The sequence below is a fragment of the Trichomycterus rosablanca genome, chromosome 11 (genome assembly GCF_030014385.1).
Source record: "Trichomycterus rosablanca isolate fTriRos1 chromosome 11, fTriRos1.hap1, whole genome shotgun sequence".
Taxonomy (NCBI): Eukaryota; Metazoa; Chordata; class Actinopteri; order Siluriformes; family Trichomycteridae; genus Trichomycterus; species Trichomycterus rosablanca.
In genome coordinates this window covers 28,024,338-28,039,310 of record NC_085998.1, presented here as the reverse complement: position 1 = coordinate 28,039,310, position 14,973 = coordinate 28,024,338, and the positions used below count along the sequence as shown (strand labels likewise).

The following is a 14,973-nucleotide window of genomic DNA, read 5'->3' as shown; positions in this document are numbered from 1 at the left end:
TCAACTTCTTTGGTCGACCCTGGCGAAGCCTGTTCCGAGTGGAACCTGTCCTGGAAAACCGCTGTATGACCTTGGCCACCATGCTGTAGCTCAGTTTCAGGGTGTTAGCAATCTTCTTATAGCCCAGGCCATCTTTGTGGAGAGCAACAATTCTATTTCTCACATCCTCAGAGAGTTCTTTGCCATGAGGTGCCATGTTGAATGTCCAGTGGCCAGTATGAGAGAATTGTACCCAAAACACCAAATTTAACAGCCCTGCTCCCCATTTACACCTGGGACCTTGACACATGACACCAGGGAGGGACAACGACACATTTGGGCACAATTTGGACATGTTCACTGTGGGGTGTACTCACTTATGTTGCCAGCTATTTAGACATTAATGGCTGTGTGTTGAGTTATTTTCAGAAGACAGTAAATCTATACTGCTATACAAGCTGTACACTGACTACTCTAAGTTATATCCAAGTTTCATGTCTATAGTGTTGTCCCATGAAAAGATATAATGAAATATTTGCAGAAATGTGAGGGGTGTACTCACTTTTGTGATACACTGTATATATACTGTATATATACAGGGGTTGGACAAAATAACTGAAACACCTGTCATTTTAGTGTGGTAGGTTTCATGGCTAAATTGGACCAGTCTGGTGGCCATTCTTCATTAACTGCACATTGCACCAGTAAGAGCAGAGTGTGAAGGTTCAATTAGCAGGGTAAGAGCACAGTTTTGCTCAAAATATTGCAATGCACACAACATTATGGGTGACATACCAGAGTTCAAAAGAGGACAAATTGTTGGTGCACGTCTTGCTGGCGCATCTGTGACCAAGACAGCAAGTCTTTGTGATGTATCAAGAGCCACGGTATCCAGGGTAATGTCAGCATACCACCAAGAAGGACAAACCACATCCAACAGGATTAACTGTGGACGCAAGAGGAAGCTGTCTGAAAGGGATGTTCGGGTGCTAACCCGGATTGTATCCAAAAAACATAAAACCACGGCTGCCCAAATCACGGCAGAATTAAATGTGCACCTCAACTCTCCTGTTTCCACCAGAACTGTCCGTCGGGAGCTCCACAGGGTCAATATACACGGCCGGGCTGCTATAGCCAAACCTTTGGTCACTCGTGCCAATGCCAAACGTCGGTTTCAATGGTGCAAGGAGCGCAAATCTTGGGCTGTGGACAATGTGAAACATGTATTGTTCTCTGATGAGTCCACCTTTACTGTTTTCCCCACATCCGGGAGAGTTACGGTGTGGAGAAGCCCCAAAGAAGCGTACCACCCAGACTGTTGCATGCCCAGAGTGAAGCATGGGGGTGGATCAGTGATGGTTTGGGCTGCCATATCATGGCATTCCCTTGGCCCAATACTTGTGCTAGATGGGCGCGTCACTGCCAAGGACTACCGAACCATTCTGGAGGACCATGTGCATCCAATGGCGGTGCCGTGTATCAGGATGACAATGCACCAATACACACAGCAAGACTGGTGAAAGATTGGTTTGATGAACATGAAAGTGAAGTTGAACATCTCCCATGGCCTGCACAGTCACCAGATCTAAATATTATTGAGCCACTTTGGGGTGTTTTGGAGAAGCGAGTCAGGAAACGTTTTCCTCCACCAGCATCACGTAGTGACCTGGCCACTATCCTGCAAGAAGAATGGCTTAAAATCCCTCTGACCACTGTGCAGGACTTGTATATGTCATTTCCAAGACGAATTGACGCTGTATTGGCCGCAAAAGGAGGCCCTACACCATACTAATAAATTATTGTGCTCTAAAACCAGGTGTTTCAGTTATTTTGTCCAACCCCTGTATATATATATATATATATATACAGTATATATATATATATATATATATATATATATATAAATAAAATAGTGCTAATAGGTGGTAAATAAGTAAATCGCTTAAAAAAAACACTTTTTCAATGATTGATCTAGTCACCTGTTCACCTTTTGAGTTTACAGAAAAATGTATTCGCATCATGCCTTTCATATCATATAGTATTATACTATTTTTAAATTTAAATTTTTGTAACTTCACAAAAATGCACCCCCCTTTGTAGTTAAAATAGCTTCAGTGTGACAGTGCATGTTGGGGGTCTTATTTCCAGAATGCCTGGGGGAAGTGCAAGCAGGTCCTTGTTTAGAGACACAGTTTAACGGTGGGAAAAGACGACTAATTGCTTTTTTTCTCTTTGTCGGCTGTTTCGTGCCCTATTTGAATGTGAAACGCAAGCAGAAATTATCCAGCGAGGCCGCTGTCTGACAAAGACTTAAGTCAATGATTAATCCAGGGTCACACCCACTTCTCTATTTCTGAGTGCTACTCACTGTCCTTCTCTAGTAAAACACACAAAGTAATCGTAGAAGCTTTTTGTGTGCTTTTGTTTGACGTTTCTTATTGCTGGTGCAAGAAATTGAGAGTTTGCCCACCTATTCAGAAAATGACAAACTGTATATGACATAGTTTGTATAATAAACCGTAGCCAGAGCTATTACAGATGCCATAATGCTGTCATTCTGGAGTTGCCAAATATTTTTATGATCTATGATCTGTCAGAAGTTCTTATAACAGCTTCAGAGTTAAATAGTAAATATCACTAGCCATTTCTAATGATAATACACTTTTCAATAATATTATAGCTTTATTGCAGGCTTTTAGATTTTTTTTTTTTTTGACATTTTAGAAATCCACTTTTGCAGTGTAATCAATATTATTAAAGCCTGCTTACATCTTATCTTGCCATTCAAACATACTGTATACAGAGTTATAATTGACACAGGCACAGTAGCAGTGTAGATATATACAGTGTATCACAAAAGTGAGTACACCCCTCACATTTCTGCAAATATTTTATTATATCTTTTCATGGGACAACACTATAGACATGAAACTTGGATATAACTTAGAGTAGTCAGTGTACAGCGTGTATAGCAGTGTAGATTTACTGTCTTCTGAAAGTAACTCAACACACAGCCATTAATGTCTAAATGGCTGGCAACATAAGTGAGTACACCCCACAGTGAACATGTCCAAATTGTGCCCAAAGTGTCAATATTTTGTGTGACCACCATTATTATCCAGCACTGCCTTAACCCTCCTGGGCATGGAATTCACCAGAGCTGCACAGGTTGCTACTGGAATCCTCTTCCACTCCTCCATGATGACATCACGGAACTGGTGGATGTTAGACACCTTGAACTCCTCCACCTTCCACTTGAGGATGCGCCACAGGTGCTCAATTGGGTTTAGTCCATCACCTTTTCCTTCAGCTTCCTCAGCAAGGCAGTTGTCATCTTGGAGGTTGTGTTTGGGGTCGTTATCCTGTTGGAAAACTGCCATGAGGCCCAGTTTTCGAAGGGAGGGGATCATGCTCTGTTTCAGAATGTCACAGTACATGTTGGAATTCATGTTTCCCTCAATGAACTGCAGCTCCCCAGTGCCAGCAACACTCATGCAGCCCAAGACCATGATGCTACCACCACCATGCTTGACTGTAGGCAAGATACAGTTGTCTTGGTACTTCTCACCAGGGCGCCGCCACACATGCTGGACACCATCTGAGCCAAACAAGTTTATCTTGGTCTCGTCAGACCACAGGGCATTCCAGTAATCCATGTTCTTGGACTGCTTGTCTTCAGCAAACTGTTTGCGGGCTTTCTTGTGCGTCAGCTTCCTTCTGGGATGACGACCATGCAGACCGAGTTGATGCAGTGTGCGGCGTATGGTCTGAGCACTGACAGGCTGACCTGCCACGTCTTCAACCTCTGCAGCAATGCTGGCAGCACTCATGTGTCTATTTTTTAAAGCCAACCTCTGGATATGACGTCGAACACGTGGACTCAACTTCTTTGGTCGACCCTGGCGAAGCCTGTTCCGAGTGGAACCTGTCCTGGAAAACCGCTGTATGGCCTTGGCCACCATGCTGTAGCTCAGTTTCAGGGTGTTAGCAATCTTCTTATAGCCCAGGCCATCTTTGTGGAGAGCAACAATTCTATTTCTCACATCCTCAGAGAGTTCTTTGCCATGAGGTGCCATGTTGAATATCCAGTGGCCAGTATGAGAGAATTGTACCCAAAACACCAAATTTAACAGCCCTGCTCCCCATTTACACCTGGGACCTTGACACATGACACCAGGGAGGGACAGCGACACATTTAGGCACAATTTGGACATGTTCACTGTGGGGTGTACTCACTTATGTTGCCAGCTATTTAGACATTAATGGCTGTGTGTTGAGTTATTTTGAGAAGACAGTAAATCTACACTGCTATACAAGTTGTACACTGACTACTCTAAGTTATATCCAAGTTTCATGTCTATAGTGTTGTCCCATGAAAAGATATAATGAAATATTTGCAGAAATGTGAGGGGTGTACTCACTTTTGTGATACACTGTATGTATATATGTATACAGTGGGGGAAATACGTATTTGATCCCCTGCTGATTTTGTAAGTTTACCCACTTACAAAGACTTGAACAGTCTATAATTTTTATGGAAGGTTTATTTTAACAGAGAGAGACAGAATATCAACAAAAAATACAGAAAAAAAACATTAAATAAAAGTTATAAATTAATTTGTATTTAATTAAGGGAAATAAGTATTTGATCCCCTACCAACCAGCAAGAATTCTGACCCCCACAGACCGGTTATGTGCCCATGACGCACACAAATTAGTCCTGTCCCTGTATAAAAGACACCTGTAACAGAATCAGTTTCTTCTGTTCAAATCTCTCGACCACCATGTGCAAGACCAAAGAGCTATCAAAGGATGTCAGGGACAAGATTGTAGACCTGCACAAGGCTGGAATGGGCTACAAGACCATCAGCAAGAAGCTTGGTGAGAAAGAGACCACTGTTGGTGCGATCATTCGAAAATGTAAGAAATACAAGATCACAGTCAATCACCCTCACTCTGGAGCTCCATGCAAGATCTCACCTGGTGGGGTAAGAATGATTCTGAGAAAGGTGAGGTCAGTCCAGAATTGCACGGGAGGAGCTTGTCAATGATCTCAAGGGAGCTGGGAGCACAGTCACCAAGAAAACCATTAGTAACACACTTCGCCGTAATGGATTGAGATCCTGCAGTGCCCGCAAAGTCCCTTTGCTCAAGAAGGCTCATGTACAGGCCCGTCTGAAGTTTGCCAATGAACACCTGAATGATTCAGAGAAAGCTTGGGAGAATGTGATATGGTCAGATAAGACCAAAATTGAGCTCTTTGGCATCAACTCCACTCGCCGTGTTTGGAGGCAGAGAAATGCCCGGTGGGGATGGTGTTCTTGGGGTCATATCCAGCATTTCTCTGCTCCCAGCTCCCTTGAGATCATTGACAAGCTCCTCCCGTGTAATTCTGGGCTGACCATGGTGGTCGAGAGATTTGAACGGAAGAAACTGATTCTGTGACAGGAGTCTTGTATACAGGGACAGGACTAATTTGTGTGCCTCATGGGCACATAACCGGTCTGTGGGGGTCAGAATTCTTGCTGGTTGGTAGGGGATCAAATACTTATTTCCCTTAATTAAATACAAATTAATTTATAACTTTTATTTAATGTTTTTTTTCTGGATTTTTTGTTGATATTCTGTCTCTCTCTGTTAATATAAACCTTCCATAAAAATTATAGACTGTTCAAGTCTTTGTAAGGGGGTAAACTTATAAAATCAGCAGGGGATCAAATACTTATTTCCCCCACTGTATATGTATGTATGTGTATATATATATATATATATATATATATATATATATATATATATATATATATATACACTGTGTGCACAATTATTAGGCAAGTTGTATTTTTGAGGATTAATTTTATTATTGAACAACTACGGTGCTCTCGGTCAATCCAAAATTTTAATAAACCTTAAACCTAAATATTTAAGAAAGTAAAAGTGAGGTTTTGGCTTTCTTAGGAGAATATCTATGGGTGCATAATTATTGGGCAACTATTAGTGTGCAGAATTATTATGCAACAATGAAAAACTAAAATTTTCCCATCTTACTTGTTTATGTTCATCTGTTGAAGTAAGAATAATAAACAAACAATTCAAAATTTACAAATAAACATTTCTGACATTTCAAAATAAAAATCAGTGACCAATCTAGCCACCCTTCTTTTCAATGACAGCCATAAGCCTTCCATTCATGGAGTCTGTCAGTTTCTTGATCTGTTGACGATCAACTTTTTGTGCAGCAGCAACCACATACTCCCAGACACTGTTCAGAGAGGTGTTGTTTTCCTTCACCATAAATCTCCCATTTAAGAAGGGCCCACAAGTTCTCAATAGGTTTTAGGTCAGGTGAGGAAGGGGGCCATGTCATTATTCTTTCATCTTTTAGGCCTTTACTGGCTAGCCACGCAGTTGAGTACTTTGATGCATGCGATGGAGCATTGTCCTGCATACAAATCATGGTCTACTTAAAAGATGCAGACCTTTTCCTGTACCACTGCTTGAAGAAAGTGTCTTCTAAAAACTGGCAGTAGGTTTGGGAGTTGATTCTGAGTCCATTTTCAACACAAAAAGGTCCAACAAGCTTTAATATCTTTAATAATAATAATACTAATAATACCAGCCCATAGCAGTACCCCACCTCCACCTTGTCGTCTGAGTCGAAGAGGAGCTCTGTGCCCGTTACTGATCCAGCCACGGGCCCATCCATCTGGTCCATCAAGAGTCACCCTCATCTCATCAGTCCATAAAACCTTTGAAAAATCTGTCTTCAGATATTTCTTGGCCCAGTCTTCACTTTTTAACTTATGTGTCTTGTTCAGTAGTGGTCGGGTTTCAGCTTCCCTTACCTTGGCCATGTCTATGAGCACTGAACACCTTGTACTTCTGGGCACTCCAGGTAGGTTGCAGTTCTGGAAAATGACACCACTGGAAGATAATGGTTCCTGGTAGCTTCACGTTTAATTCTTCTCAAATCTTTGGCGGTTAACTTGCATCTTCTTTTCTCAACACATTTCTTGCAACCCTGTTGACTATTTGCAACAAAACGCTTGATGGTTCTGTGATCACGGCCCAATATTTTAGCAATTTCAAGAGTGCTGCATCCCTCTGAAAGAATTTAAAATTTTTTTTACTTTTCAGAGTCAGTTAAATCTTTTTTTAGGCCCATTTTGCCTGAGGAAAAGAAGCTGCCTAATAATTATGCACACCTTGATATAGGGTGTTGATCTCCTTAGGCCACACCCTCCCTCATTACACAAATACACATCACCTAATATGCTTAAATCCAATAAGCATTCAAGTTTATATAGCTTGGAGTTGAAAAATATGCATATAAATGATGATATGGTCAAAATACTCACTTGCCTAATAATTGTGCACACAGTGTATATATACATATATATGTATATGTAGGTAGGCAGACAGACAGACGGACAGATAGATAGGGAAATTATTATTGTAGTTATTTGGCATGTTTAAGTCTAAGACTCTGTTTTTGCAGGGTATTGGAGAACTGTTTGAGAAGATCAAGCAGGAGAACAAAGTAAATGGTAATCCCAATGGAAATGGGTTCTTCTTCACTAACCTCTATGTAACCCCCGTCCTGAGAAGCATCAGCCTGCACTTGGAGAAAGGAGAAATGCTGGCAGTGGCTGGATCTACAGGTTCTGGAAAGGCAAGAACACACAACTTGACCCATTTCTGTATGAAATATTGTAATAAGATAAGATATCCTTTATTAATCCCACAATGGGGAAATTTGCATCGTTAGAAATGGTAATACATTGGGAGAGTAGGAGATAAAAAAAAACTAGCAACCAGATATTAAAACAAAATACACGGGCAAGCCGTAGCCTACTGGACTAGTAATCGAAAAGCCGATGGTTCAAGCCCCAACCACTGCCATGTTGCTGCTGTTGGGCCCTTGAGCAAGGCCCTTAACCCTAAATTGCTCAGACTGTATACTGTACTGTACTCTACATCCTGCATGAGTCAATTAATAATCTGATTTTTCATATCACTCCATATAAATCAAGCCTGCTGGTTAGTTACATTCTCTAGTAGAGAGAAAATAGCACCATTAATCAGAGTGCATCTGTTTTATTAACTGTGTACTAATGAACACAGTCATCATGAATACATACTGTTATGTACTTCAGGTCTTTGAGCCATTTCTATTCAGAGGACTGAGGTTGCATCCCAAACCTCATATTACTGTGCTATAAAGTATGTCATTAAAAATTCTTCTATTGGTGATGTACTGATTTAACATACTATCTCTTTTTAATAGTATTTATTTTAGTACAAAGCCTGAGACTTCTCTGTCATGTTTCATTTCAGAAGATTCAAAAATATGAAAATGTATATACATATATTGAACATCCCAGTTGCTAAAATACTTGAAATAAAACAATGGCCTTAGTAGATGTAGGGATTCATAATATGTTCTGTGCATGAGCACAATCACAAGAGCATTACAAAAGAAATGAATAAGGCTATACATGCACTAAATAATATTCTTGGACTAAAGCCTAGTTACATCATTTCTTGACATCTAATTATGGCCTTAATCAGATCAAAGATATTACAGTATGGTGTTTACGTGATTACTTGATTAATTAGGTGACAGCTGATATCAATAATGACACACCCATACATGTATGTCAACACTTTAAAAAAAAAAGGGGCAGCACGGTGGCTCAGTGTGTAGCACAGTTGCCTCACAGCACGAAGGTCCTGGGTTTGATTCCCAGGTCGAGCGGTCCGGGTCCTTCCTGTGGAGTTTGCATGTTCTCCCCTTATCTGCGTGGGTTTCCTCCGGGAGCGCCGGTTTCCTCAGCAGTCATTAAATTCATTAAATTCACTCATAAATTGAATGATAGAATAAATGGAAACTACAATACACCGCACAGCCTACCTTAACGGTTGAATGTAAACCTAAAACATCCAGTGACTCTGCTTTAGACAAAAATTCTTGTCCGTGTCCCTCCCTCTGCATCCATAGAATTGGTTGGCTGTTTCCAGTTACCTGAGTAGTGTTTTTAGCTGCATTACACTTTGACATCATGGACATTTTGACTAAGCAATTGCTAACTGAATTGCCGTAGGATTGCTAGGACCGCCTCATAGTGCAATTTAACCAGTAAACATGAGGCACTTAAATGCTAGACGAATGAAAAAAAATGTTAAATCACTAAACACAAACTTTAAATTTTGAATTTCACAACAAAATTACATGTTACACAGGAACAGCTCATTTCACAGTTGGTGATGCGATTTTCACGACCGTGAATTAAGTAGGGCCTTAGTTATAATGTAAATATATAATGGATATCCTATAATGACTGGACAATATAATGCAGATTTAGATCTAATACATCAAACTTAAATGGACTTATAATGAATTGTTCACTAAAGATTGTGTTTCTGTGTGGTTAGAGTTCTTTATTAATGACCATCTTGGGTGAGCTGGTCCCTTCCTCAGGGAAAATCTGCCACAGTGGTCGCGTCTCTTACTTCTCCCAGACCGCCTGGATCATGCCTGGCACCATCCGTGACAACATCCTGTTTGGCCTGACCTATGATGAATACCGTTATAGCAGCGTGGTTAAAGCATGCCAGCTCGAAGAGGTAACTTATAAACTTTAATTCACACACTTAACTTCTTAATAATTTTTCCTTTGCTTTCTGTCTCTGTCACTAAGCTCATGCTACTCGGAATGCTGAGCTGGCAGGTGAACTGAGAATCTTTGTTAGACACAATGCTGCACCGCTGTGTCATATTACTCAATATAGTTCGCCCCCCTCAGCTGCGATCTCTTGATACCAAAATGACCAATCCTAGGCAGCTATCAGCAGTGCTGAGTGACCGTGCCCCAGTTTAATTGTCTGTTCTGAAAAGAGCCTCACAGATCTGAAACGCTTCATAAACTGCATAGTCACATTTAGTCCTGTAATCTCTAAAATCTGTCTGACCAACTTTCCACAGCAATGAAGCCAAATACCACATTTTGTGTTACAGTTCAGAAAGAGACAGTGCTACTGTATCATCATTATTGTTTTCTTTTTAATAAATCACTGTTAAAATTGTATTATAATTATTATTACCTGGATGTCGTAAAATTTGGCTAATTTACCTAAATATGTATTTTAGGCCAATGTCATGTACACCGATCAGCCATAACATTAAAACCACCTCCTTGTTTCTACACACATTGTCCATTTTATCTGCTCCACTTACCATATAGAAGCACTTTGTAGTTCTACAATTACTGACTGCAGTCCATCTGTTTCTCTACATGCTTTGTTAGCCCCCTTTCATGCTGTTCTTCAATGGTTAGGAGTCTCCCAGGACCACTACAGAGTAGGTATTATTTGGGTGGTGTATCATTCTCAGCACTGCAATGACACTGACATGGTGGTGGTGTGTTAGTGTGTGTTGTGCTGGTATGAGTGGATCAGACACAGCAGCACTGATTGAGTTTTTAAACACCTCACCATCACTGCTGGACTGAGAATAGTCCACCAACCAAAAATATATCCAGCCAACAGAACCCTGTGGGCAGCGTCCTATGACCACTGATGAAGGTCTAGAAGATGACCAAGTCAAACAGCAGCAATAGATGACTTTACATCTACAAGGTGGACCAACTAGGTAGGAGTGTCTAATAGAGTGGACAGTGAGTGGACACAGTATTTAAAAACTCCAGCAGCGCTGCTGTGTCTGATCCACTCATATCAGCACAACACACACTAACACACCACCACCATGTCAGTGTCACTGCAGTGCTGAGAATGATCCACCACCTAAATAATACCTGCTCTGTGGTGGTCCTGTGGGGGTCCTGACCATTGAAGAACAGTGTGAAAGTAGGCTAAAAAAGTATGTAGAGAAACAGATGGACTACAGTCAGTAATTGTAGAACTACAAAGTGCTTCTATATGGTAAGTGGAGTTGATAAAATGAACAGTGAGTGTAAAAACAAGGAGGTGGTTTTAATGTTATGGCTGATCAGTGTAATGTTTTTATATGAACAGAGATACACTATATGGCCAAAAATATTTGAACACCCTACCATGAGCTTGTTGGTCATCCCATTACATTCCTTACAACAACAGCCACTCTTCTTTGAAGCCTTTATTCAAGATTTTTTGCTTGTCTGTGGGAATGTGTGCCCATACATCCTTATAGGAAAAAATACCTTGAAACTCAACGCCTTCTAAACTCAGTGCCACTAGAAAAAGTGAGACATTCAAACCCATAATGAATTTAAAACTGTCACTTTTCTGTTAATGACACTCTGTGATCTGTGATGATGACAATTGGTTGTGATACCAGCTTGTTTAGGTTTAAAAAAGCCTTTTCATTCACTAAGGACTGGATGCAGATGCGTTAACATTGTTTGTACGTATCCAATGCTTCACCAAACTCTGTTGCTCTGTATGGTAGTCACATTGTGCTACTTTTACAGTGCTTAAGAGTGAGTTTCCACACCCTCATAAATGGTTATAGGTTCTTAAAACACTAAAGAGAAGCACTCATTCACTTTTTTAACAGCAACTTTAGCCTGCAATGTGACCATCTTGCTGACCACACTATAACAGAGCATTTCAGATGTATCAGTCACAACATGTCTGGGCTATAAACACAAACATCACTACTTCTGGCACTGCTGTCCACTTTACTGAGTAAGCCTTTTTAACTATTGATGTAATTTTCCCCCTAACGCTTCCAAACTGGACTTAAAGAGTCAGTGATAAGGTAAGATAGCGAGAAATATATGTGGTTATTTAAATATGGATGTATTATTTTTTGCTTGCTATATTGTGTATCCTTTCTGCATTTACTTTTTTTTTGAGGGGACATAAACTGGGTTTATTTCAGTCTATAATTGCCCTTTAAAATAAAAACATATTACAAATGAATGAAAAAATTGGCATTATTACATTGTTTTTATTACCATCTTTATTAGATCAAATCTGATCTAATTAATGACAGGTGATGCTACCCTCCAACCATACATGCAGATAATGTCAATTATTACAAAGGGCATTTGATTGATAACCACTAGCCAAACCATGTCACTGCCCACTATTTAATAGTTTAATATGTATTAGTACAATAGCCTGTCTACCTAAATTTATTCTACAGGCAGCACGGTGACTCGGTGGGTAGAACTGTTGCCTCACAGCAAGAAGGTCCTGAGTTTGATTCCCAGGTGGGGCGGTCCGGGTCCTTTCTGTGTGGAGTTTGCATGTTCTCCCCGTGTCTGCATGGGTTTCCTCCAGGAGCTCCGGTTTCCTCCCACAGTCCAAAAACATGCAGTCAGGTTAATTGGAGACACTGAATTGCCCTATAGGTGGATGAGTGTGTGTGTATGTATGTGTGTATGTGTGTCTGCCTTGCGATGGACTGGCGCCCCGTCCAGGGTGTTACTGTGTGCCTTGAGCCCATTGAAAAGCTGGGATAGGCTCCAGCACGGTCTTCTGCTCTTATTTAATTAAGAGTGTATAAGCATGCTGGTCAGTCATAACAGTTGTGTTAATTAATATATTTTAATTAAGCTCTTACTGTGCTCTGTGCCTAAGGACCTGGCTGCTCTCCCTGAGAAGGACAGAACACCTTTGGCAGAGGGAGGGTTAAATCTGAGTGGGGGTCAGAAGGCACGGGTGGCACTGGCTAGGTATGTCTACTTAACACAGACACATATACACCAGCATTTTTAGCTTTATTTACCCACCAGTCCAGTTCTATATGGTCAGAAGTATGCGGATATCTATGCATCATATCCATACGTGCTTGTTGGAGATCGCATGTTATATGCTTTAAATTTAGTCCCTCCAATCCCATTATGCAATGTCATTAACAGTGATGGCTTAGTTACCTTGAAAAAGTAATCTGATTACTGATTACTCCTTTAAAAAGTAACTTAGTTACTTTATGGATTACTTGATTTTAAAAGTAACTAAGTTAGATTACAAGTTACTTTATTAGTTATATAATGCGTAATATTTCAAAGATATTCCTTTGCAATACTTTATCATTTGGCTGCCAACTTGTGTGTACTGATGAGACTCAATTGAATCCCAGAACATGCTAGTGTGAATGCATGGAAAACAAATTTTAATTTTCTTTCAAGAATATGATACAGACTGACCAACACTATTACGCTAAATCAGCATTGAAAATTGACTTTACTTTTAATAGCCTTCTACAATGCTGGAGCTTCTTAAAACGGAAGATTTTCTTTTAAATAGAAGTGTTATTTACCTGCTATTAAATTGTTTTCCAACAAAATCCGCCCAATTTGGCGGATAATCGCCCAATCTGGCAACACTGGAATGCGCAGAGCCAGCTGGCGCTTTTACTCGTAGCGCGCCACGAATACTACTAAATAGTACTACTTCTGTAATGGTGTTGGTGGTTGACATTTATGTTGAGTGTATTACTGCACTGTTTTGGTGAAGAACTACTCATCTGAGGTGCGCTGCTCCTGCGTGCAGAAATGCTTCCGCAAAAAAATTGCCGGCAAAGCGGTGGTGGGGGGGCCAGAGGGGTGGCCGGAGATTACTTTATGGTGGCCATGGCAACCACTGGCCACCCCCTGGCTCCGCCCCTGCCAAGAAGAAAGCAAAAATATCTTTTCACTAAGGAAAATGACAAAAATAGTAACGCACAGTAACTTGGATAAGTAACTTTAATCTGATTACTGGATTGGAAATAGTAACGCGTTAGATTACTCGTTACTGAAAAATGTGGTCAGATTAGAGTAACGCGTTACTAAGTAACGCGTTACAGACCATCAGTGGTCATTAATCTAAAGTTTGGAACATGACTGCAAGGATTTATTTTAATTCAGCCTTAAAGGCACAGGCTTAATAATATTGTGTAATAACACCTGACCTCAGTAAACACTCCAAGGCAACCCAAAGATGTTGGATGGGGTTAAGTTTGAGGCTCTGAGCCAGCTAATCATGTTCCTTCACACAAAAAACTGCTCCACTTACCATATAGAAGCACTTTGTAGTTCTACAATTACTGACTGTAGTCCATCTGTTTCTATGCATTAAGCCTGCTTTCACCCTATTCTTCAATGGTCAGGACCACCACAGGACCACCACAGAGCAGGTATTATTTAGGTGGTGGATCATTCTCAGCACTGCAGTGACACTGACATGGTGGTGGTGTGTTAGTGTGTGTTGTGCTGGTATGAGGTATGAGCTGCTGGGGTTTTTAAATACCGTGTCCACTCACTGTCCACTCTATTAGACACTCCTACCTAGTTGGTCCACCTTGTAGATATAAAGTCAGAGACGATCGCTCATCTATTGCTGCTGTTTGAGTTGGTCATCTTCTAGACCTTCATCAGTTGTCACAGAACTCTGCCCATGGGGTGCTGTTGGCTGGATATTTTGGTTGGTGGACTATTCTCAGTCCAGCAGTGACAGTGAGGTGTTTAAAAACTCCATCAGTGCTGCTGTGTCTTATCCACTCATACCAGCACAACACACACTAACACACCACCACCATGTCAGTGTCACTGCAGTGCTGAGAATGACCCACCACCTAAATAATACCTGCTCTGTAGTGGTCCTGGGAGAGTCCTGACCATTGAAGAACAGCATGAAAGGAGGCTTACAAAGCATGCAGAGAAACAGATGTACTACAGTCAGTAATTGTAGAACGACAAAGTGCTTCTATATGGTAAGTGGAGATGATAAAATGGACAGTGAGTGTAGAAACAAGGAGGTGGTTTTAATGTTATGGCTGATTGGTGTATATATATTCTGGCCATTCTGCTGAATATATAGGCGACTCCTGTGCATTCGCTATACCGAGCATAAGACCAACGAATACGTCTGGCAGCAAATCACCACACTCGCGGGAACCCAGGAGCCTTTTCTTGCCACGGTGCGACGCCATGAACTCGCCTGATATGGCCATGTGACCCTCCATGACTCACTGGCCAAGACAGTCCTCCAAGGCACAGTGGAAGGCAA

General features: G+C 40.9%; 1 protein-coding gene across 1 annotated transcript in view; it reads left to right on the top strand.

Annotated features, from left to right (window-relative positions):
- Positions 1-14,973, top strand: part of cftr (CF transmembrane conductance regulator) — a 58,413-nt gene that overhangs the window by 20,714 nt on the left and 22,726 nt on the right. Inside the window, exons 10-12 of the mRNA XM_063004614.1 lie at positions 7,475-7,648; positions 9,412-9,603; positions 12,562-12,656. Of these exons, the coding sequence (XP_062860684.1) occupies positions 7,475-7,648; positions 9,412-9,603; positions 12,562-12,656 (461 nt within the window). The remainder of the gene's footprint in view (positions 1-7,474; positions 7,649-9,411; positions 9,604-12,561; positions 12,657-14,973) is intronic.